At 39.8% G+C, this 23,444-nt stretch overlaps 1 protein-coding gene across 2 annotated transcripts in view; it reads right to left on the bottom strand.

Moving 5' to 3' along the window:
- Positions 1-4,338: 4,338 nt before the first annotated feature.
- The window catches only part of Fzd3 (frizzled class receptor 3), a 66,697-nt gene continuing 47,591 nt past the window's right edge, over positions 4,339-23,444 (bottom strand). For both annotated transcript variants that reach the window (XM_032917279.1, XM_032917280.1), the window contains 3 exons: positions 18,280-18,428; positions 15,508-15,741; positions 4,339-5,730 (listed from right to left, as the gene is read on the bottom strand). In XM_032917279.1, coding sequence (XP_032773170.1) covers positions 5,517-5,730; positions 15,508-15,741; positions 18,280-18,428 — 597 coding nt within the window. In that variant the 3' untranslated portion in view covers positions 4,339-5,516. The remainder of the gene's footprint in view (positions 5,731-15,507; positions 15,742-18,279; positions 18,429-23,444) is intronic.

Genomic DNA, 23,444 nt, shown 5'->3' with positions numbered 1-23,444 from the left:
TCATGGATTTTATAATCATGTGAAAGTTGGTAAAACCTGACAGCCTTTTAGTTATCAAAGGGGCCAGTGCTGTCACCAATCTGTTCACTGATTTATTTTGAACACATGCTAGGGAGGTACTCTCCCAATGAACTACACTACAGCTCTACAGAATGCATTTGGTATGAAGGGCTTGACTAAAAAAATCTATATTCATAATTAAAAGAACAAATATAATGAATATCGTGTCATTTCTTTATCAACTATGTTGATATTTAAATTTTTTCCATTAAAAACCATGTCTGGTTATAACTTCTTTTACTTTTATTATCTACAATTTTCCTCTTTTAAAAATTGCTTAAGTTAGGGCATGGTGGCACATCTGAAATCCCAGCACTTGCCTGGCAAAGGTGAGAGAACCATGAGTTCAAAGCCAGCCTGGGATATATACCTAAGCCTGAGATCAGCCTGAGGTATTCTGTGAAGGCTGGAAATGTAGCTCAGTGGCAGGATACTTTTCTAACACTGGGGTCTTGGAGTCCAGTTGCCTTAGCCTAAGTAAGGTGATCAAGCAAACAGAGTTTATGGGAAGAGAATACAAGTGAGCTCTCAGTAATGACTATAAAATGGTCAAGGGAGAATCAAATTAGAGTCTGGTGGAATTTGAGACTCCTAGTCTAATCCCTGAGTTCCTTTCAACTGCAAACAAAAGTGCTTTGTCTGAAGAGCTCATTGAAAGGAGAGGCAAAACTAGATATCAGCTTTCCTGATTCAAATCCTTGGATATTTTTAAAAATAACACAATGCATTCTTACTAGTTATTAATTAAAACTTGGCCAAAGTAAAGCCATTGAGTTGTAAATTTTTTTTTTTTCTTTTTTTCGGAGCTGGGGACCGAACCCAGGGCCCTGTGCTTGCTAGGCAAGCGCTCTACCACTGAGCCAAATCCCCAGCCCCTGAGTTGTAAATTTTAAAAAGCCAGTTAGCATAGAACAAAGAAACACCTGCAAGTCTGCAAATCTGAGTAAGCCTGGTTACACACCAAAAAGCTTAGGACACAATACTACTAATAAGATAATAACTTTATCTTCGTTAGGAAATATAACAAGTTTGAAAAAATTAATTCAATAGTTGGTGGCAATGAGCAGAATAACAGAACACTGAATATTTGTACTTATCTTTTGAGACAAGGTCTTTCTATATAGTCTTGCCTGCCCTGGAACTCACTATGTAGACCAGGTTGACCACACAAGAGATCCTCCTGCCTCAGCCTCCTGAGTGCTAAGATTAAAGATGTGTGTCACTACTCCTGGCAAATTTTAAACTTTCTACCACCCCCTCCAAAATCCGTGAAAAGGGCAAGAGAGGTTTTGGTGACTATTTAGGTAAAAAAGGTAAAGATAATTATCATTCAATAGATTGAACTTAATAGATTTTGTATTGGCTTGATCTTTGACCAAAATATTAGGGAAACTTTAAAAAAATCTTTAATGCCAGATTTTCTAGTTAGAAAACACAGAAATAAACATACTTACTAATATGTGCTGACTATAAGTTAACTAAACACCTATATCTACTAAAATGGTGGTCTGAACACACTTTTAATTTTTTCCCCCCAGATTTGGATCTTGAAAGATAAGCATTATTTTGTATCAGTATCATTACTAACAAGACATAGGATTAGAATTAGATTAGAGAAAGCAATTATAGTCTGGTAAATGGGGAAGGAGTCTAGTCTTCCTATGCCTCTCTCCCAGTACTCATATGACTGAACAACAAAAAATTAAAAGGAAGAAAAACCAGGACAAGATGAACAAACGCCAATGCATTTCCATATACAGTAAGCACATTTGTGTAGACGTATATACATCATACACAGTTAAATTAAATAAACATTCTTCATATTTTAAAAAAGATTTATTTTATGTATGTGTGTGTGTGTGTGTGTGTGTGTGTGTGTGTGTGTGTGTGAGAGAGAGAGAGACAAGTGTGTTGATGTCAGGAGGCCAGAAGAGAATGCTAGCTAGCTGCCCAGAGCTGGTGCTGCAGGCACTGGGAGAACAAGGGTGCAAGGAACTGAGCTTGGGTCCTTTGAAAGAGCAGCAAGTACACTTAACCACTGAACTGTTTCTACAACCCCAAGTTTTTCCCATCTTAGCTAATCACAAAAGGCATAAAAGAAGCTTAAAAGAATCACGAGTTTATGATAAACCTAGGTTCTATAAACCTCCTATCTCTTGTGTTTTCTGTGTGAAACTGAAAAGGATTCTTTACACAGATTTTAAACAAATTCTCATATTCATTCATATTCTCTCTCTCTCTCTCTCTCTCTCTCTCTCTCTCTCTCTCTCTGTATAAGTTGAATGCCATGTAGTTAGTTGTTTGCTAAACATTACTGGAAGGCTTACTCTGTACTAAGCCCTATGCTAATTGTTATTCATCAACTGCTCTCTGAAACAAATTACTGTTTTGAGCTTAATACTGCCTTGGACCTTTTGCCTAATTATTGAATAAAACCATATTGCTAAAATGAAAGTTCTTTTCAAAACCCTTTTGATAATATATTAACATTTTAGAGGGCACTATCATTTTCTTGATTGTCAATTGAACAAAGAAAACACTTTAGTATTAACCTATGCCAATCACAATAGAAATTAAAGTAACCTATATGGTAAGAAAACTGTCCAGACTTGTTCAAGACAAGTTAAACGGGTTAAGATTTGGAATCAACTATTCTGTTGTAGTTCTTCAATGGTCTCTTCAAAAAAAAAAAAAAAATTCTTAAAACCCGGAGCACTAGCGTGGTAAAGAATGGAATCAACTATTCTGTTGTAGTTCTTCAATGGTCTCTTCAAAAAAAAAAAAAAAAAAAAAAATTCTTAAAACCCGGAGCACTAGCGTGGTAAAGAACATGCCAATATTGAACAGTGTTACTTAAAACAAACAATGTTAAGACTGCACAGAACAAGTGAACGATGGCACTTGTTGAAGGTGACTGTAAGGCCAACATTATTCATAAACACACCACCACCAGCTGAAGCAAGAGGAGATACAATGACACACATAAACTCTGGAAGCGCAAAGGTGAGATTTTCATGGCAATGTTCACTTTCCTGTCTACACTTGGCCCACTTTAAAAGACAACCAATTAACACTTGGCAATTCAGTAGTGATGCAGATGGTGGCAGACGACAACATCTTTGAGCTCAAACTGGTACTCCTATCTTAACTTCTATTTTTGTTTGTGGATGTTTGTTTTGGTTTTCTTAGACAGAGCTTCATGAGTGTTTGATTTGTTTATAGACAAGTTATCAGTTATAAGGGACTTCAGGCCTCTCCAAGTGGTAACCCCAGTTCCAAGTAGAAAGATAGGACAGAGGAAAGAGAAAACATTTGGGGTCAAATGCTCAAATGTGTCTTAGGAAGAATGGGTAATCTCTGATATGTACTTCTAAGAAGCAACATGACACAAATAATTATCTTGACCACCAGGAAACTGGCTCTTCTGTCATGTGGGCACTCTTAGTGTTAAAGGGCAAGAGAAGCAGACACAAGAATTAAATATGTGTCAAGAAATGTACTACAGTAGACCTCCAATAAAGCTCTTCAGTCCCCAAGAATCTTAACCTGCACATTTCACAACACTTCACAGTTTCAAAGAGCTTCCAGACTGTTGTTTTCATTTGAACTCAATTTGACAACTTTGTGAGGTAGGTAGAGGAGATATTCATCTTCAATCTTCATCTTTAAACAAGAGGAGTTAGGCTCATGGAGGCTGACATGTTCAAAGTTGAGAACTAGCATATGGCAAAGCCAGACCTCTCCAGAGTCTAGGGTATTTTTTTCTGAGTGTGATTCTTAGATAACCTGCTAAGACTCTTCTGTGGTATTTTTAGAAATACAGATTTGTGAAATCCTACTGCCTTTGATTTACTGAGTAAGACTCTCTAGAGACAGAGCTGAGAATTCTGCATTTTATAGTGGATTACAACAGAGTAAGAGACAGCTGCACATCAGGAAACCAGGTAAGTGTGTCACTGACCCTGGCTCATCTTTCCATGGTCGAATGTGATGCTATCAGCCCATCCTTAGGGAAAGCAAGCTTAAAAGAATGGCTTCAAGTCTGACCACACTAACGACTGGAAAGCTGTTTGCTTGTTTTTAAATCATCAGCTCAAACCTGACAGAAAGATGCTGGCTATGGAGAGTTTCCAGAGTGACTCGTACTTGCAGTCAGGGCCGAGGATCACTTATGTTTTCTGAATAACATATTAGCATTTTCAAGAATTTTTCTTTCCGATCAATTTCATACAAATAAAGTTCACAGTTCATATCCTAAATCATTTAAGCTTAACAAGATAAAATGTCAAGAGGTTTTTACTTGATATTTTTAAGATTAACCGGTATTCACAGAAAGAGTAACCATGCTCCACTTAGTTAAATTATTTTCAAGAACCCAAATCAATCACCATTTTGGACTTAGAGTATATATATTTCAGCTGTAAATCACAGTAATTCAGAAAACAGGGATGTGGGGCAAAAGCTGTAGCCAAGTGACTACTGGGGAATTCGGTGCAGACAATCAGCTCACTATAGGAGGGCCTGGGTACCAAGGTCTGATGGCTTTGGCAAGATCACATCTCACTGTAGAAAAATATGACAATGACTACACAGAAAATATTTTGCCATTCGTAATTTGTTGACCACTAAACCCCTTATAACGTGTGATGCTTATCTTACTGCATGCCTCCACAGAACATATATGAACATGAAGTTGTCTACTATTCTCTGGGAAAATGGCCACAAATTAAAACGTTTCTATCATGCAAATGGATACTGTAAAAGCATAGCCCATAAAAGTAATATTTACAAAACAAAACCCAATCCAACTACAGGGGAAATGCTCATCTCTGCCTTTACGCCAGTGCTCATCCACAGCCTGCACATCTGGGGGTAGACTGACAGACTTTGACAGAACCTCCCACAGGCTAACCAGATCTTCTGTGGCCCTGTTATCCTATTAGCTAAAATACCCTTGCTGGCTTATCAAAAGTCTTCTACAGTTTATAAACAGTTCCTTTCTTCACTCTGTGGAAATAAACCTACAAAGTCCTAGTATTCATCTGAGAAATAAACCTTGCATAGAAATTTTCTTTAATTCTGAAACTTTGTTTTATTAACAGAGCTACCAGAATGTCATTTCACAACTAGTTCATATTATATGAAAATTCACTACAAAGCAGTCACCACACATAGAGGATTTTTCTAGATATAAAATAAGCGGATTTATAAAAATGCTTACCAGACAGTCATCTCTCCACAGCCTAGAAAGAATTACTTTTGTGATGACATGATTCCTAGTGTTTTGGATGTGTTCATATCCCAAGGTTGATGTGACACAAAGAGCAAAGATCTACTTTCCCAGTGGGCACACTCTGCCCAGGAAAGCAGAGTGACAGCGAGTAACAGCAGCCAGCCATGCGAAGGCCAAGACTAACACCTGCTTTTCCACAGCACACATTTCACCTTAGACAAGACTAAGCACTGGTTCCATCCTCTTCAATAACACGGTTCATGCTGGTGCCATGTGTAATGTGAGTCATGGGGTTGTTGCTGAGGTCTCGGATGCTGCTGTGTCGGGACTGCTCGTTGAGCCGATGAGAACTACTGTGCCTGGAGTGATCTGTCAGCCGTGACATGCTGCCGTGAGGTAGTCTCTCCTCCATCCCTCGGTAACTGCAGGGAGTGTACCTGCACAAGAGGTGGTTTTGGAGTGGGTAACAGAACACACCAGAAAATAGACTAACAATTTTCATTATTATTATGCCTTAGTAACTGAAGTGCTCAGTAAATCAACAGTGAGAAGGCAATCGCTGACATGATTATTTAGAGTAATTCCATTACGCTGTGAAATTATCCAATGTGGCTAACAGGAGAGATAATCCACTTAGATCCAGAATGAAAGTCCTATTCCCTGACAAAGGGCAAAAGGTAAATAAGTAAGGCTGACCTACTTGGGGCTATGCTAAGTCAATATGGATACTTTCTTTATTCAAATATGCTTCAAAAACACTGGGTTCAGAGATGAGAAAAGGGAGTGAGGCGCTGCCTTCAGACTCTTCAAGATTGGTAAAGTAAGCAGCAGTGTGAACGTCAGTTTTACTTGAGTTGGAAGAAGGAACACACGAACCAGAGGAGAAATTAGGAGTAAGTTAAATATCCGTGAATGAACTGCCATGCACTGATGACATCAGTGCCCATATCATCTAGTTGAGAGCTAGTTAACAACTGAATCAGTCACCTGAAAACGATCTTAATTATTTTCCTCAGGCTTAGAGCTGTGACCATACTAATTTACAGAAGTTACATCTACTTGATCTACTTGGAAGTTGCATCCTGATACTCTATAACCAATTCTCTCATCAGCTGATTTATCTGTACTCCTAGCTGGGCTTTGCACACATCAGCTGGGCTACACAGCTTACTACAGGTAGTCTTCCTATCCAGAAATGCAACAGTGGCTGCTCAGATTTTCTTTTGTTGGAATCCTGACTCACAGAGACATATCAGAGGCAAGACCTGAAAAAAACAATGGGCTAGAGAGATGGCTCAGAGGTTTTCATTGGCTGTTCTTCCAGAGGTCCTGAGTTCAATTCCCAGCAACCACATGGAGACTCATAACCATCTATAATGAGATCTGGTGCCCTCTCTTCTGGATCTTTTTTTTAAAGATTTATTTCATGTATATGAGTACACTGTCACTATCTTCAGACACACCAGAAGAGGGCATTGGATCCCAATACAGATGGTTGTGAGCCACCATGTGGTTGCTGGGAATTGAACTTAGAACCTCTGGAAGAGCAGCCAGTGCTCTTAACCACTGAGCCATCTCTTCAGTCCCTTATTTTATCTTTTAATCTTTAGAACCTTGAGAAATTTTTTTTTTTTTTTTTTGGTTCTTTTTTTCGGAGCTGGGGACCGAACCCAGGGCCTTGCGCTTCCTAGGCAAGCGCTCTACCACTGAGCTAAATCCCCAACCCCGAGAAATTTTTTCTAAAATGTTTGTTCATACACACACTCTTTTGGAAAACATAATTTGGAATAATAAAGTAACTGAGTATCCTTGATGATTTTAATGAATATGCTGCTTTTATTGATAGTACAGGGTCTTTAAGAGGCCCTGGGCTACAAGTCCTGCCTAGATACAATGTTTTAGGTAATGTTCTAAAAGTAATCAGGTCCCGGAATATTTGTTAGGCTTATAATACCAGCACTCAGGATGATGAGACAAAGAATTAAGAACTCAAGGCCAGCCTGAGCAACATGAGACCCTGTCTCAACACCAAGGGAAAAGAATGCATGCAGTATACTTGTACGATGCTGACCTAGACGTGTGTTCTTGGGTTTCATCCCTAACACTGCAAAAGAAAGAAAACAACAACTCAGAATATAGCAAATGATTCTGGCCTTTGTCTGTCTGATTTGCTTATAGAGTTGGGGATTAAAGTAAGGCCTTGGGCATACTGGGCAAGGGACCCTCGCTGGAGAAATGAGCCCCAGGCTCGCTCCCTTTTTCATTCATTCTTTCCCAGGCAAGGTCTCTAAATAATTCTAGCTGCTCTGGAGCTCACTATGTAGACCAGGCTGGCTGTGAATTTGCAGACATCTTCCTGCCTAAGCTTCCTGAGAGCTGGGTTTAAAGGTGTGTGCCACCATGCCCAGCTTATTCCCTTTCTAATAGTCATCAAAATAAACCATTATAAGCTGCTAAAGGACTACTGCTTTAAAAAAGCACTCACCTACTACTCTTTCATCATAACTATAAAAGATGCCATGACTTAAGGTGAATTGCTAGTAAGATTAAGATCTCTGAAGGAGAGATCCATGAACTTTGTTGAGGTGGCCATCTAGCTATAGCAGTGCTTTGCCAATGGGTGTTTTCACTCAATTACAGAGTTTAAAATTGAGAAGTCCTTTGAAAACAGTCTTAAAAGCCTATCCTAGGAACCAGGCATGATGGCACATACTTTGAATTTCAGCATACACAAGGAAGCAAAGGCAGGCAGATCTCTACAAGTGCAAGGCCTACTAAGGCTAATATAGGGAGACCCTATCTCTCTGTGCAGCCCTGTGCAGGCTGTCTGAGAACTTGCTCTGAAGATCAGGCTGGTCTCAAACTCAAAGATCCACCCGCCACCTGCCTCCTGGGTGCTGGAATCAAAGGCCTGCCAGGCTTGCTTCCAGTTTGAATAGAGAGAAAAAAAATAAAGATACTGGGGGTTGGGGATTTAGCTCAGTGGTAGAGCGCTTGCCTAGCAAGCACAAGGCCCTGGGTTCTGTCCCCAGCTCCGAAAAAAAAAATAAAAAAAAATAAAGATACTGTCTTGGGTTTTCTAGTACTGTGATTAAAAAATACCACAATCAAGAGCAACTTGGGGAGGAAAAGGTTTATTTTAGCTTACAATGTGTAGTCTATTACTCAGAAGTCAGGGCAGGAACTCAAGGCAGGAACTGGCCATGGAGGAACACTGCTTCCTGGCTTATTCTCCATGGTTTGCTCAGCCTGCTTTCTTATATAACTCAGGCCCACCTGCCCAGGGATGGAATCACTGAGAATGCACTGGGTTCTACCATAAAGTGTCAGACAGGCTTGCCTACAGGCCAATCTATGAAGATATTTTCTATTTGGAGTTCCTCTTCCCAAATGACTCTAGCTGTGTCAAGCTTACATAAAACTAACCAGGACAGATGCATATTTCAATGTTTTAAATTTTTCTCATATTAATGAGTAAACACTTTAGCCAGGCACTGTGTACACATGCTTGTAATCCCAGAAACTGGGGGTGGAGGCAGAATGATTAACTCAGCTTTGGCTACATATTGAATTTCAAGGCTAACCAGGATTACAAGAGACCTACCCTGTTTCCAATTTTTTTTTTTTAAATGATATTTTACATTTAGAACCTGGAGACATTTACATTTGTACTAAATGTTTTAGTAGAATAATCTGAATGCTTGCAAATGCAAATATGTCACAGTGAGCTTGTTGGAATCTATTTTTAAATTATTATTTTGCATAATGATTATTGTTCTTCAAGCCAAATATGACTTGCCAACTTTTACCTCTCAATGACTTCCTAAGTATCAATTTCATATAAATATTGCAAATAAAGAAAGCAAATGTTCTAGTAATGACAGAAAAATTAAACCCATAAACCCAAGGCCTGTGTGGTATAGATGCTGAGGCAGGAGGACTGGCAAGTTTGAGACATGCTTAGGCAATATAGCAAGAAACCATCTCCCCCCAACACCCCCACCCCCACCAAAAAAAGGGAGGCTGGGGAATGGCTCAGTAGTTAAGAACTCACTATGCAAGCATAGGACCTGAGTTCAGTGTCCAGGAACCACATAAAAGCTGGCATGGCTGTGTCCAGCAGTGTCCCAGTGCTGGGGAGGAAGAGAGATACACAGGCTCCTGAGTTTACTAGCAGCTAGTCTAACCCAATCAGTGAGTTCCGGCCAGGTTCAGTGTGAGACCTCATCTCAAAAAGGATGAGGACACCCACTGTTGATCTCTACATACATATCTGCAGACATCCTGCACAGATAAGCACCAACACCATACGCACCAAAAGTCAGAAAGGGGTTGGCTGGGAAATGAAATTCAACTGTAAATTACTTGCTACCATGTGCAAGTCGTGGGGTTTAAGGAGGAATGGGAAAAGAGAGAGGCAAAAAGAGAGAAAAGGTTTCAAGGGAAAGAGGGCACAGTGGGGAGGGGGGGAAGAGCAGAGAAAATTCATTAAAAAATATGAAATGGAGACCTCCAGAGGTCTGGATTCAGTTCCCAGAGCCCACAAGGCAGCTTATAACTGTCTGTAACTCCACTTCCAGGATATCCGATGCCCTCTGTATCTCACACACACACATAGAAACACACACAGAAACAAAATCTCCCTAGTGTTGAGACTAAAGCATGTGCCATTTGTGCCTGACATTTTTATGTGTGCTGTTGGAACTGAACTTATTGCCAACCCCCAAAAGAATACATTTTCAAAAGAAAAATTACATTGTATAATTATGTCTGAGAGCCATATGACTACACAAAATTCTAAAATATAAATATTCTGCCAATGGATGAATAAGAACCAATTATACAGAAAAAAAAATTTAATTACAATGTTTAGTATAACTTGAATAGTAGGAATCATCAAATTTCTGTTCCTTTTAAAAGCCATTTAAACCAATAAGACTATATACTATACAAGATTAAAATGCATATTTTATATAGTATAGTACATGAAATATAATTTTAATTTATGCTTAGGCAAAATATTAGCAGCCATTTTGCTTTGTTAAATATACAGTGTTGAGGTTTGGTCTATGGCTATGTATTGGAATGTTTAATTTAATACCTGAAGGTCTAGGCCTACAAGTGCCTTTTTATGTTTACAAGCTTTTGTTCTGCAAACCTTGTTCCTTGATTTAAAACTATTGGTTAAATATAAAATTGGCTACAGCCAATTACTGGAGGGGTTAGAGGTAGGTGGGTCTGGAGTGGCCTGGTTGGTATCAGCTGTACTAAAAGTTGGACAGCAATTATAATGGTTGTGGTGGTGGAAATAAAACAAAAAAATACAGCGGAGGGCTGGTAAAGGGTGTTATGCTGACTTACAAAACAAATCCGATTGTCTTGTTACAGCTGTAAGAGCTTGGGTATGGCTGAGGAGCCTGGGCGGGGGAAGCCACCTCATTTACTAAGATAATACAGGGTTCTAGAAAAGTCTTTTGAAGAGCCTGAGGAAAAGGTCCAGTGACAGGCCCAAAATGGGATCCAGCTCAAGGGGAGGCCCTAAAACCTGACATCATTACTGAGGCTATGGGGCGTTCACAAAAAGGGATGTATCATGACTGCTCTCCAAAAGACCCAATAATAAGCAGCTAAAAGAGTCAGATGCAGATATGTGCACCAACCAATGAACAGAAGCTGCTGACCCCTCTGGTTGAATTAGGGAAAAGCTGGAAGAAGCTAAGGAGAAAGGCAACCCAGTAGGAGGACCAGCAGTCTCAATTAACCTGGACCCCTGAGATCTCTTAGACACTGGATCACCAACCAGGCAGCGCACACCAGCTGAGATAAGGCCTCCAACACAGAGGATTCCCAGGTCTGGGTTCAGCCAGAGAAGATGCATCTAACATCTGGAGGCCCCAGGAAGTATAGAGGACTGGTGGGGTGGGGACATTCTTGTGGGTGTGTGTGTGTGGGGGGGTGCAGGGCTGCAGGGAGGAGGTATGGGAATGTGGAACTCTGGGGGTTGGGGTGTGGGCCGGGAGAGGAATAAAATCTGGAGGGTAAAAAAAAGTCTTTAGAAAATTCTTATAGAGGCTGGGTTCAGCTGTAAATATTAGACTCTAAAACCATATTAGACTCTAAAACCAGATAGCCATTGATTAAAAAATGCAAATATCAAATGTAAGAGAGAAATCAGACCATTAAAAACAGGAGGAGCTGGGGTTGGGGATTTAGCTCAGTGGTAGAGCACTTGCCCTAGCAAGTGCAAGGCCCTAGGTTGGGTCCCCAGCTCTCAAAAATAGAAAAAAAAAAAAAAAACAAAAAAAAAAAACAGGAGGAGCCCCAACAGACAAATGGAAAAGAGAGACAACTGGTACTGGTTCTCAAGCACATGCCAGTATCATAGGGCAAATCATAGCTAAAAATTTAAAACTCAAACTGCCTGATGCTTTAATTGTGGTAAATTTGGTGATTTTCAAAAAAAAAAAAAAATTAAGGCTAAAAGATTCAGAGCTCAATATAACAGGTACACTGGCTAGAAAATATGGTATTCATAAAATAAAACAGGTTCTGGTTGCTATGAGCTACAAAGACTTCCAGGGTATTGTAACAACTGTAAAAAGGGTAAACATTGGTCTAAAAATTGTTGGTCACCCCAAAACATACAAAGTAACCTCTTGCCATTGGAAAACAAACTGAGGGGCCTATTGAGGCCCCAACAACTAAATACTAGCCATCTTCCTTTGGTCAGTCAGGCAGTACCAAGCAAACAAAAAACTAAGTATTTCTGATCTTAGACATGCTACAAAGAAAAGTGCACTTTGGAACTAGGCACAAACACCTCTCTTACATTATCCCCAAAGTTAAAGGTTACAAGTTAACCACCGTTACCCACAGAGACACTACAAATAATATTTTAAAAAAGTAAATTAACTTCTCAAGGATTTATCGTACATTGTGACAGCTTCCTCTCACCTCCTTCTCCTCCAAGCAGGTCACTCCAAACCCACCTACCTCTAATCCCTCTAGTAATTGGCTGTAGCCAATTTTATTTAACCAATAGTTTCAAATCAAGGAACAAGGTTTTCACAATGAAAGCTTGTAAACATCAACAGTCACTCCTAGGCCTAGACCTTCCAGTATAAAATTTAGCATTACAATACACAGCAATAGACCAAACCTCAACACTATAGTATGGGCATTCCAGAATCAGTTGATGATTTTCATTTTGGTTCTCTTTACTCTCCGCTCTCATTCATCTAAACGACGAAATCAAACACTGTTCAGCAGTCTGCTATTATTCACTCCATAGCTTCCCTTGCAGTTTGCCTACATACCAATCTAGTCACCCATTCCAAAACTTCTACCCACTTACTTTCTCTTCTACCCATCCTCTTATCTAACTACCAATTACTTATTCTTTGAAGTGGTGTTTACACGTAGGTGTATGTAGTACAGAGATCAATAATTATCTAAGTAGTGAACCAGAGTGAGTACTGGGAATCTGTGACCCATGGCCAGAAGACAGCACCAACACACATTTAAAGCCTGACTGAAGCACAAGTCCTCATGAGACGGACTTCTGGATCATGAATGTCCTTGTTCAGACTTCCAGTTTGCACATCATCTTGAAACCTCTCATACCTGCCTTACAGTTCTGGGCACTGAAGAGAGTCCTGTGGACGCATATTCACTCACCCGGGTACAATGCCTTCCACAGACTCCATCCACATCATTCTGCTTCAGATGTGTGTACTATAACTTTTTCTATAAGGGACTGTGGTCCAAAAATATAGAAATTCAAACCTTCCTCTTCTATGTATTTCTGTACAGAATTCTATAGGCACAGAAGTACGACTGTGATAGTAATGTCTGTTCATCACTGAAAAGGAAAGATCTTGACTTCAGTGTCTTTGCTAAGAGTTCATGGATGAAGTATATGCCAAAGGAGATCAGATCCCCTATCTCCTCATCAGCATCCAAAGTTAAGACTACAAATTGATGGTTTTATTATACTCTCCTTTCTCATGCTATTGTGAGGGATGGTACTACAGTTCAAGTCAGGCTACATTATTCTAACACTCAAAGTCCTGTAATATCCTTTCACTGTCAGAGAGAAACAAACCCCTAGCATGATTTTGTCTCCTAAAAGTCCCAACACACACCATGCTCTGGGCAACCCAGACACTGAGCCTTGCCTGCTTGTTCTTGCTCTGCATGCTGTTCCCTTGTCTTTCATTCCCGAGCGTCTCCTCTGACCTCTATTTGAAGTAGAAGTGCCATCAGTTGTGAAGCTGTTTCTGACTGTCCGTGATGAGGTAGATGGTGCTCTTCTCTGAGATGCTAAAGCATCTTGTACACATTTGTGCCAATCCCCCCCCACACACACACTCACACACACAATTTAGGTTCTCTGTAAGAGGGAGAAAGAGTTGTTTTTCAGTATTTAGCTTATTTCATTTAAAATGATAATCTCTAGTTCCACTTAATTTCCTACAAAGAATTATTTTATTGTCCTTCATGGCTAAATTGTTTACTCACTCATGTACTGATGAAAACCTAAGCTGACTCTACAAGGTGACTACTCTGAGCAGTGGTGCAGCAAGCACGGGGAGAGGCTTGTCTGCACCATGCTGACTTTGATCCCTTTGGGTATCTTCTCAGGAGTCCTGTAAGTGAGTCATAAAGCAGTTCTACTTCTAGTGTTCTGAGGGGCCTCCATAATGACGCCCACAGGACGGGAATGATTTAAATCCTCCCCAGCAATGTTCCTCCTATCTCCTCTCCATCCTTCCAACATTTATGTTAGTTTTCTTAAAAATGTACCTTTCAAGTCACTTTCCCACTGCTTCTCGACTCTCTGATAAACTCTTATTCTTTCTCAAATGATTTAATGTGCACCTCTGAAACAGTTCCTAGCTCTTGTATCCCAAGTCAAATTTAATGAGAAGCCCACAGCCAGGCTTCTCTCAAGCTTTCTCTGTAAAAGTATCTTCTGAGAGGCTTTCTGTGATACCACTAAGAATCGCTCCTAGTCTCTGCTTCCACTGCTCCTAATAAACACGAGCTGGGTGCTGGGATGCAGGGACGCAGGGATGCAGCACACTCCACGCCCTGGGTTTAAAGCAGAGTATCTCCCACCAAACAGCAGGGCTGACAGTCTGATGGCCACACCTGCTGCCTCCTGGTTTTATAAATCAGGTCACTGAGATGCTTCTTGTCTGACTGCATACTGCCAACAGCAGGACTGAGCAGTGGGTGTCACTTTACCTAGACAACCTAAAGTATTGACTATATGGCTCCTAAACACTGGTCCAGCCTGTGCTGTATTTTACTACACGTATTTATTAACATTAATAACTGAACCGTGGTCTAACAGGCTCTGTTTTTAGTGACTAGGCACTTTATCTCATTGAGCTACTACTATTTCTCCTTTACAGCTAAGGAAACTAAGCTTTACAGTCTAGATATTTTTTCAAGATATTTTACTTTTGATCTTTTAATTATGTATAAGTGTGTGTCTGCATGAGGGCACATGCACATGCATATAGGTTGCTATAGAGGCCAGAGGTATTGGATCCTCTGGAGCTGGAGTTGCAGATGGTTCTGAGTCACCAGATGTCAGGTCCCATGGAAGAATAGCCAGTAATTTCAATTGCTAAGCCATCTCCATAGCTCCCCAGATCCACATTCTTAACTATAACCCCAAATACTTCATCTTTCTAAGTTAGGAGCCTATGAAGTGCAAAGATCATGGCACATAACCTCTCTATTCTCAGAGGCTCACACAGTACCAGCATAGGAAATGCTGGCTAAATTAATTAATCAATTTATTAATTCTTTTTCTTCCTCCTCTTCTTCTCCCCTCCTCTTTGTTATTTTTTGTTTCTCTGTGTAGCCCTGGCTGTCCTGGAGCCTGGCCTCAAACTCAAGAGAGAACCACTACCCCTGCCTCCCAAGAACTGGAATTAAAGGCGTGCACCACCACCGCCCAATTAAATGCATCTTTCTAAACTAAGAAGTCTGCCTTCTCTTATCTTGACTCAGTGCCCTACAGTAACATCAATCATACTGCTTGATGTATGAGGGCTAAACCCTTTGGCTTTAAATCCCTAGTCTGGAACAACTATACCCAATTTAAAAAGCTTAATAATGCTCCACTTCTACTTCAGAACTGGCTCCTAATCTGTATGCTCCTAACTGAGTACATAAACTGGGTTGCACTCAGAACTTACCTGCCATCACGTGACCTGTGGAGGCTGCCATGGTAGCTGCTCACTTTGCTGTGGACACTCCCTGCTTTGCTTCTTTGATCATCCACCATGGCCAGCTGAGTTGAAGAAGCATGTGTGGATGTCCCTTGAGTGGAAGTCCCTCTTGATTTTCTTATAATTGGAGTATTTGGGTCCCTCAGGAGTGACTGAGCAAAGTCAGGTTCCTGGAGCACCTGCCGGCTCTCATTCACTGTCCTAGACAATACAACAGCAGGTGTGAGACGTAAACTAACATGCCTGTGGACCAGCAGACACGACTGCTCCACAATACTAGTCGTTACTAGTCTGAAGTTAACTTCCCCAAGTTAAGTCTTTGGAACCAATTTGAGGTAACAGTTTTGGCAGAGGACAGAATATAACAAAAATCCCTGTCAAAAACTAGACTTGATGCCAGTAATCCTAGCATCTGGGATGTTGATAGAAGGATCAGGAGCCATCTTCAAACTGGTCTACATACCTAAGACCTCCCCTCAAAACACAACTAAACAAGCCCAATAGGTGGTGTGACAAAACAGCAGCTCCAATTCTGTGAGGGCAGTCTCAGCAACTGCTATCCTGGTCTTTCCTTCATTTTATCTATGAAAAGAAGGCTGGTAAGTCCATTATTTCTAAAAGGCTCTTTCTGCTAGACCCTTGTGGTCCTTCGGGTCCCAAAATATTTTTAAATATAGGAGTTGGGGATTTAGCTCAGTGGTAGAGCACTTGCCTAGCAAGCGCAAGGCCCTGGGTTCGGTCCTCAGCTCCAAAAAAAAAAAAAAATATATATATATATATGAGAGAAAAAAGTGGGCTTTTGTTCACGCTTTGTAGAAGTAATAAGGGCCTCCCAATAACTGGGTAAAAGTTTAACTTGCAAGAACATTTTCAGACTCCATCTTGATTCTGTGGAGGGAATAGCTGCCCAAAGCTAGAATAATCATGAGTGGCCAACCTTAGCACATGAGCCCTAGATTTGAAATAGTAAATTAAGCAAATATTCAATGATGTCCTAAACAATTTAAAGGGACAGATTACAGAGGTAAAAGTTTTTAAAAGTGGCCAAGCAGTGGTGGCCATGCCTTTAATCCCAGTGCTCAGGACATAGAGGCAGGCTGATCTCTGAGCTCGAGGGCAGCCTGGTCTACAGAGTGAGTTCCAGAACCGGCAGGGCTACACAGAGAAACCCCGTCTCAAAAAAACCAATAGAGGTCTTCAAATGCTATGTAATAAAGGGTAGAGATTAGACGTGCATGATGTTGAACAAAGCAATTACAAAATTAACAAAAAAAAAAAAAAAAAAAAAAAAAAACCCACAACCCCAACATATACTGAAAAAGTGTTTGAGAAAGTGTGTTAAGTCTCAAATCAGCAGCACTGCTACAGTACCTGCTGTTTCCAGTACTGGGTTGAAAGGCTGGAGACTGATATTTGATGAGTACTTTACATAGATTTCTTCTTTCCTCCATTTAAAGTTATTCTTGATATTTTTTTTCTTTTTTCTTTTTTTTTTCGGAGCTGGGGACCGAACTCAGGGCCTTGCTCTTGCTAGGCAAACGCTATACCACTGAGCTAAATCCCCAACCCCGTTATTCTTGATATTTAAAACCATAATAGAACACCAACAGATGAGGAGTAGGTTCTTACAGAGAGAAAACATGTCAACCTCAAAAGCAGCAAACTATTTAATGAAAAGCATTAACTACTAGAAATATCTCTTACTTATTTACTTGATTTTTTGGAAATAGGGCTTCTGTGTAACCCTGCCTGGCTCCTGGGATTCACTCTGTAGACCACGCTGACCTCAAACTCAGAGATCCACCTGACTCTGCCTCCTGGGTACTAGGATTAAAGGTGTGTGCCACCACTGCTTGGCTAACTACAAATACTTTCACTAAAATCAGGAATATGATATACTATATACTATGATCACTCTTAACTAACTTTTTCAATAGCTTTAGACTACAGTTAGATAAAAAGAGGAAAGCCAGTTTCAGGATAGTCAAGGCTATACAAAGAAACCTTGTCTCAAAAGGAAAAAAAAATACAACCAAACTAAAACCAATAAAATTTGAACTTGCACTGAATTGGAATGGCGTAGTCTATTTCTTCACATGTCTGACAGACCTGGAAGAGCAATGGAAAACTGACAGAAGTAGAAGTTCCTCTCACAGCGAACAGTGTAGCACAGCAGGTATTTCTGCTGCTTTTGGTTTTCTCCTCTGAGAAAAGATGAGAATACACACCAAGCAACCTTCACAGGAAGTCAGGAAGGCCAGCAATAGGAAGAGAGAAAGCATCCACTTGTTTCTAGTTTCAAGAAAATTATACTTTGAATGTTCCATAATTCCAGTATAAAGGAGTAGAATATTGAAGCTCTTGCATGCCTCTCCTCAACCATCTTCTCAGAATGAGGCTTTCAATTGCTTTTTTTTTTTTAAAAGTTGGAATCTTCCTATGTTGCCCAGTCTATCCTTGAACTCCTAATCCTTCTCCCTTACTCTAATCAATAACAAGGATTACAGGCATGAGGCAGCTAGTTGTTTTAAATTATGCTATTATGCCAATGTTATCAGTCACTGCTGATAAAGTTACAATCTTCTGAGAATACTTCTCAAGTCCAACATGTGAGCAAGTGAACACATGAACACACACACACACACACACACACACACACACACACACACACACACACACACACACACACACACACACACACAGAGGGGCTGTTAATACTGTGAGAACTCATTAACTTACTCTTTTTTCTTACGCCCATGGAAAAAGCTGGCCCATTCAAAGCATGTCTTTTTGCTTCCAACCCAAAAAATAGAGGGAATCCCAACTATGAGAGCCATGAGATACTTCATCAGAAAGAGAATCAGGTCTGGACGACTCATCTGAGTAACCTGCAGGGAGATAAAAGAAAATCATCTTAAATATGTGCATCTATTAAAGGCAATTATAGAAATTATAAACATAAAAGACAACAGTGAAATTATGTTACAAATATAGTATCTTTATAAAGTTTTAAAAATAATTTTCTGAATCCTTGAAAGAACAGCAAGTACTCTTAAGTGAGCTATCTCTTTAACCATAAATCTTACATTCTTGACTAATCTTCTGACTCCCTTTCAGTTTTTCAGAGATACACTAGACACTCACAAGACTGTGAACCTGCCTATTCTCATCCTGTCAACTGTCGCATTGTATTCTGCTGGTAAGGGAGGTCGCTCTACCATTTGTCTTCCCCTGTTAACGCTCTTTCACCTAACATTTTGTCTAACTTTAACACTGTCCATCATTAGCTATTTGCTTACCCACATCAACTTGTTTTCAAGGATTTCCCAACCCATCTTCATAAACTTCCTGAGGAAGTCCTGTGTTTGGACTAGCTGTGACCTCTAAAAGTAGTGTGTAGTTTACATTAGTAAAATGTAAAGACAGAGGTTCCCTTGCCTTAAGCAGTTTTCAACACATGCTTGATACTCAATAAATCATATGTATTTTTGACAGGGTTTCACTGCATATCCCTGTAAGTATACAGAACTCTATACTTGGACCAGGCTGGTCTCAAACCCACCGAGATCCACCTGCCTCCTGAGTGCTGGGATTAAATACCAGCTACTTATTTTTGGTTTTATTAGCAAGGTATTACAGAAATTATTCAGTGCCACAATCCCCTTCATAAGATAGGTCTTCCATAGCTAGCTATCTTCTGCGTATTTTTCAAAGTATTCAGAGTAACTTTCACAAAATATTTTATCATCACTGTACCCCAAACTGCCCAAAACTATGGATTCCTCCTTTTGATTTCCCTGCCTTTCCTACTCATATAATGCCCTTTGGATGCCTTCTTGGGTACAGTATGCCAAGCCTTGGTCTAAAAGCACCTCTATCCCTTAACCTAATGGACATACAGCACAGGGATGTTAACACCTGTTAGCATCTTAAAAGTCCACTTTGTGCAGTTTGTACTGCTGTTGGAGAAGCCCCTCCCTTCCTTGAGACTTCTGGTCTCTGGTGTCTTTAACTTTGCACTCAATGCTCCTACAGTAGTTGACTTTTACTTATCACTAGGATTTTGATTGTAGTTTCAACCAATTTTCTGTCCTGGAACTCCCTCTATAGACCACACTGGCCTTGAACTCAGAGATCTTCCTGTTTCTGCCTCTCAAGTGCTGGGACCAAAGGTGTAGGCCACCACGACCTGGCTTTAACCAAATTTTTAATTCTGCAATGTTCAAAGCTATCTTAGCTTCTAGGCCATCACTTCGTCTTTCTTACAGCCACCTTCCCAAACTGAGGCTTCTCAATTTTTCTTAATGTCCAACTGAATCATTATGTAGTTTTGAAGATTTTTCTCTATTCTATACTCAGGGCAAACTCTTCAGATCCATATCTTACCTGAATAATTCTTTCTTCATCCATGTTGACTTTAGGCTTTACACTCATCTGCTGATTAATCTCTGAAACTTTGTATTTCACTTCTATTTATGCTTAATCAGTTCTTGATATTCAACTGTCATCCTGATTACTATCATGTTCCTAAACATTGTTTTATTTACATTTTGAAGAATCTGAAACATGCATATTTTTTTTTCTTTTTTCTTTTTTTCGGAGCTGGGGACTGAATCCAGGGCCTTGCGCTTGCTAGGCAAGCGCTCTACCACTGAGCTAAATCCCCAACCTAAACATGCATATTTTTAAGTAGCTAACAGGATCCATTAAAATCAGTACTCCGTTTTGAGGGTTAAGGCTGTTGGATGCTTTTCCTGGTTTCCACCTGCTCCCACCCAGCCCCCTGCCAGGGTCTTACTTAACATAGCAACACTTACCTCCTCAAATGAGGACATCTGCCTCCTCAGTCCCACTAACATCACTGCTCAGTAGGAGATGGACATTCTTTAATATTTTCTACATAGCCCCTATTAAAATTTCTACACTCATCCCAAGAGTGCCTCTAGTTCTTGCCCTCCCTCTTATCCACCCATCCTTCTTTCTTTGAGACAGGCATTATACAATTTTACTTAGCAAATCTGGAACAAGATCCTTTTTCCATCTGAGTACCTCAGGTTCATGCAGAAACAATCACCTTTGTCGAAGTCTATTAATCAAAACCAAGTCAAGGACTATCTAATTCAAAGCAAAGGCTTTGATGAGCACAAGACTGCAGACAGTGTCTGGGGGGTGGGCATCTCTGAACATTAGCAAACATAGGACCAAAGTGTCTAGAAAAGTATATAAAATATAAATCATAGTTATATTGATGAAGAGAAGCTTTTCCTCTGAGCACAGTTTACAGTTTGTTGTTGTTCTTAAATTTCGGAGCTTGGGCTGGTGAGATGTCTCAGTGGTTAAACAACGCTGACTGCTCTTCCAAGGGTCCCAAGTTCAAATCCCAGCAACCACATGGTGGCTCACAAGCATCTGTAATGAGATCTGATGCCCTCTTCTGGTGTGTCTGAAGACAGCTACAGTGTACTCATATATAAAAAATAAATAAATCTTTAAAAAAATTTGGAGCTTTTTTTTTTTTTTTAGACAAAAATCTTGCTATGTAACCAACCTTGTCTGGCTTTTAATTCACATAGATCTCCCTATGTTTGCCTCCCAAGAACTAGAATTAAAATCATGTGTCACTATGCCTGGGTCAATATTTTTAAGTGTAAAATTGTTACTTGTATATTTAAATTTGACAAGTACTTAATCAGAAAACTCTTGGGGGGGTTGATTTAGCTCAGTGGTAGGCGCTTGCCTATGGTTTAAGGCCCTAGTTCGGTCCCCAGCTCAAAAAAAGAAAAAAAAAAAAAACTCTTAAAATGTTCTAATGAAATGCTAAAAATTCATAAAATAAAATGTACATTTGATCATGGCACACATCAATATATGGTCTACAATAATTACATTGATAGGTAGTCTGTAGTATATAGTTTATATCATAAATTTTTAAAGATAACAAAGATACAAAAAATCAACTAGATAGAAAATAGTTTTGTAAATGAACCAATGTAGAAACTTACAGAGTGCATTTATTCATACACGAGATTTACACACATCTCTCTACATAATCTAATATTCATTCTCTGATATGGTACAGTATTTTTATTTCTGAGAATCTAATTCTGGTCCAGCCAGTCCAGCCTATTGTGTAGCCCATGCTGGCTTTTAACTAGCAGTCTTGTTAGTCTCCCAGATGTTCAGATTAAAGGCCCGAGCCATCAACCTCCCATTTCTACTTTTTTGTTTGTTTTGAGTTTCTCTGTGTAGCTCTGATGTCTCCAAATTCAGAGACCCACCCTTCTCTGCTGGGATTCAAGGTGTGTGACACCATGCCCAGCTTGAACACACCTTATTTTATGTGTCTGGGTGTTCTGTCTGTACGTACACCTATCTGTACGTCTTTGCATGCTTGGTTCCTACACTGGCAGCAAGTGCTCTGAGCCATTTCTCTAGGCATCTGAGCCGTCTCTCCAACCCCAGAACATGTTTTCTTAACAGATGACTTTCTTAAAATATTAAGAACAAATGTATATTCCCTAAAAAAATGATACATAAATGGTTACAACAGTGCTTTACCCAGTAAATGTTCAAAGATTGTCTCACGGAGCACTGCTGTCTCCTGTGTGAGGCTGCAGAGAGGGCTCAGCATCTAAGTGCACTTGCTGACTTAAGCTCCTCACACCTAAGATGGGGAGTCTCACAAACGCCCCTAGGATCTGAAACCCTTCCCTGGTCTCCTCAAGCACCCACACATGTGGCAAATACTCAGACATAAATAAAAATAAAGCTTAAAGAAGATACTCTGTAGTGAAATAAAACATAGATACTGTAATCACCTCTTGAAGGATTATACATTAATTTGTTGAAGTTTCTGTTTACATTTTTTTTTTTAGTCTGAATCTGGTAAGGCCACATTCTAGGCATCATCCAATACTCTATGAGCTTATTCACCTCAGAAATTTTTTTATTTTTCTGTTCTGAAACAATGTCTTTTAATACGGGCTGCCCTTGAACCAACACACACACATTCTCCTACACTCTGGCTCTACTGCTTCTGTTTTTAAGCTAAGGTGTCACTCTGAAGCCTGAGCTAGTCTTGAACTTGTGGCAGTCCTCCTCCTCTGCTACAGGGGTGCACAGTACAGGGTGAGCTTCTGTGTATGCCTGGTCTTGAGCTGTTGTTTCTCCTGCCTCAACTTCCCAAGCACCAACACCATATCCGGACTAGAAAAACTTTACAGTAAAATGAGAGACTAAATTTAACATCTAATTTCTTTTCTTTTCCACGATTTAAAAATCGATCAAACCAATTAACATGTGCATTAAGTAGGGTTGCATGTATCTGGTGAGAGTTGAGAAGAGGAATCCCTACAGAGCAAGAATGAAGCAGCTAAGAAATATGCTTCAAATAGTTACAAGTGTTTCCCCTAGTTGAATTTTGCTTTCATTGTAGTCATTTTAATCTACAGACCAAACAACTTAGATCAACATTACAATAGCTTTCTATATAGACCCCTTTCCTCAGGTGCTAAACAAAGGCTCCAAAATGAATACTGCTTTAGTAACATCTCTTATTCCTAAAATGCATATTTCTTTTACTAATTGTAAAGATTTGGTGTTAACAAAATGGTTTTAATATGTAAATATGAACGAAAAAAAAAAAGAAATATGCTTCAAATCACATTTGCTTATATCCAATGAATGTCAAATGAGGAGTGATCAGAAAAAAAATACTTTAAACATTGAGAGGCAATTTAATTCTGTAATACAAAGGGTCTGGAGAGAGGCCCCAGAAGTTAAGAGCACTAGTTGTTCCTCCAAAGGGCCTGGGTTGATTCCTAGCACCCACATGGTGAACTGTAACAATCTATAATATAAACTCCAGTTCTTGGGGATCAGATGTCTTTTTCTGGCCTCCCCGA

Source organism: Rattus rattus, chromosome 12, assembly GCF_011064425.1.
Source record: "Rattus rattus isolate New Zealand chromosome 12, Rrattus_CSIRO_v1, whole genome shotgun sequence".
In the NCBI taxonomy this organism is placed as follows: domain Eukaryota; kingdom Metazoa; phylum Chordata; class Mammalia; order Rodentia; family Muridae; genus Rattus; species Rattus rattus.
This window is presented reverse-complemented; position numbering and strand designations above follow the sequence as displayed.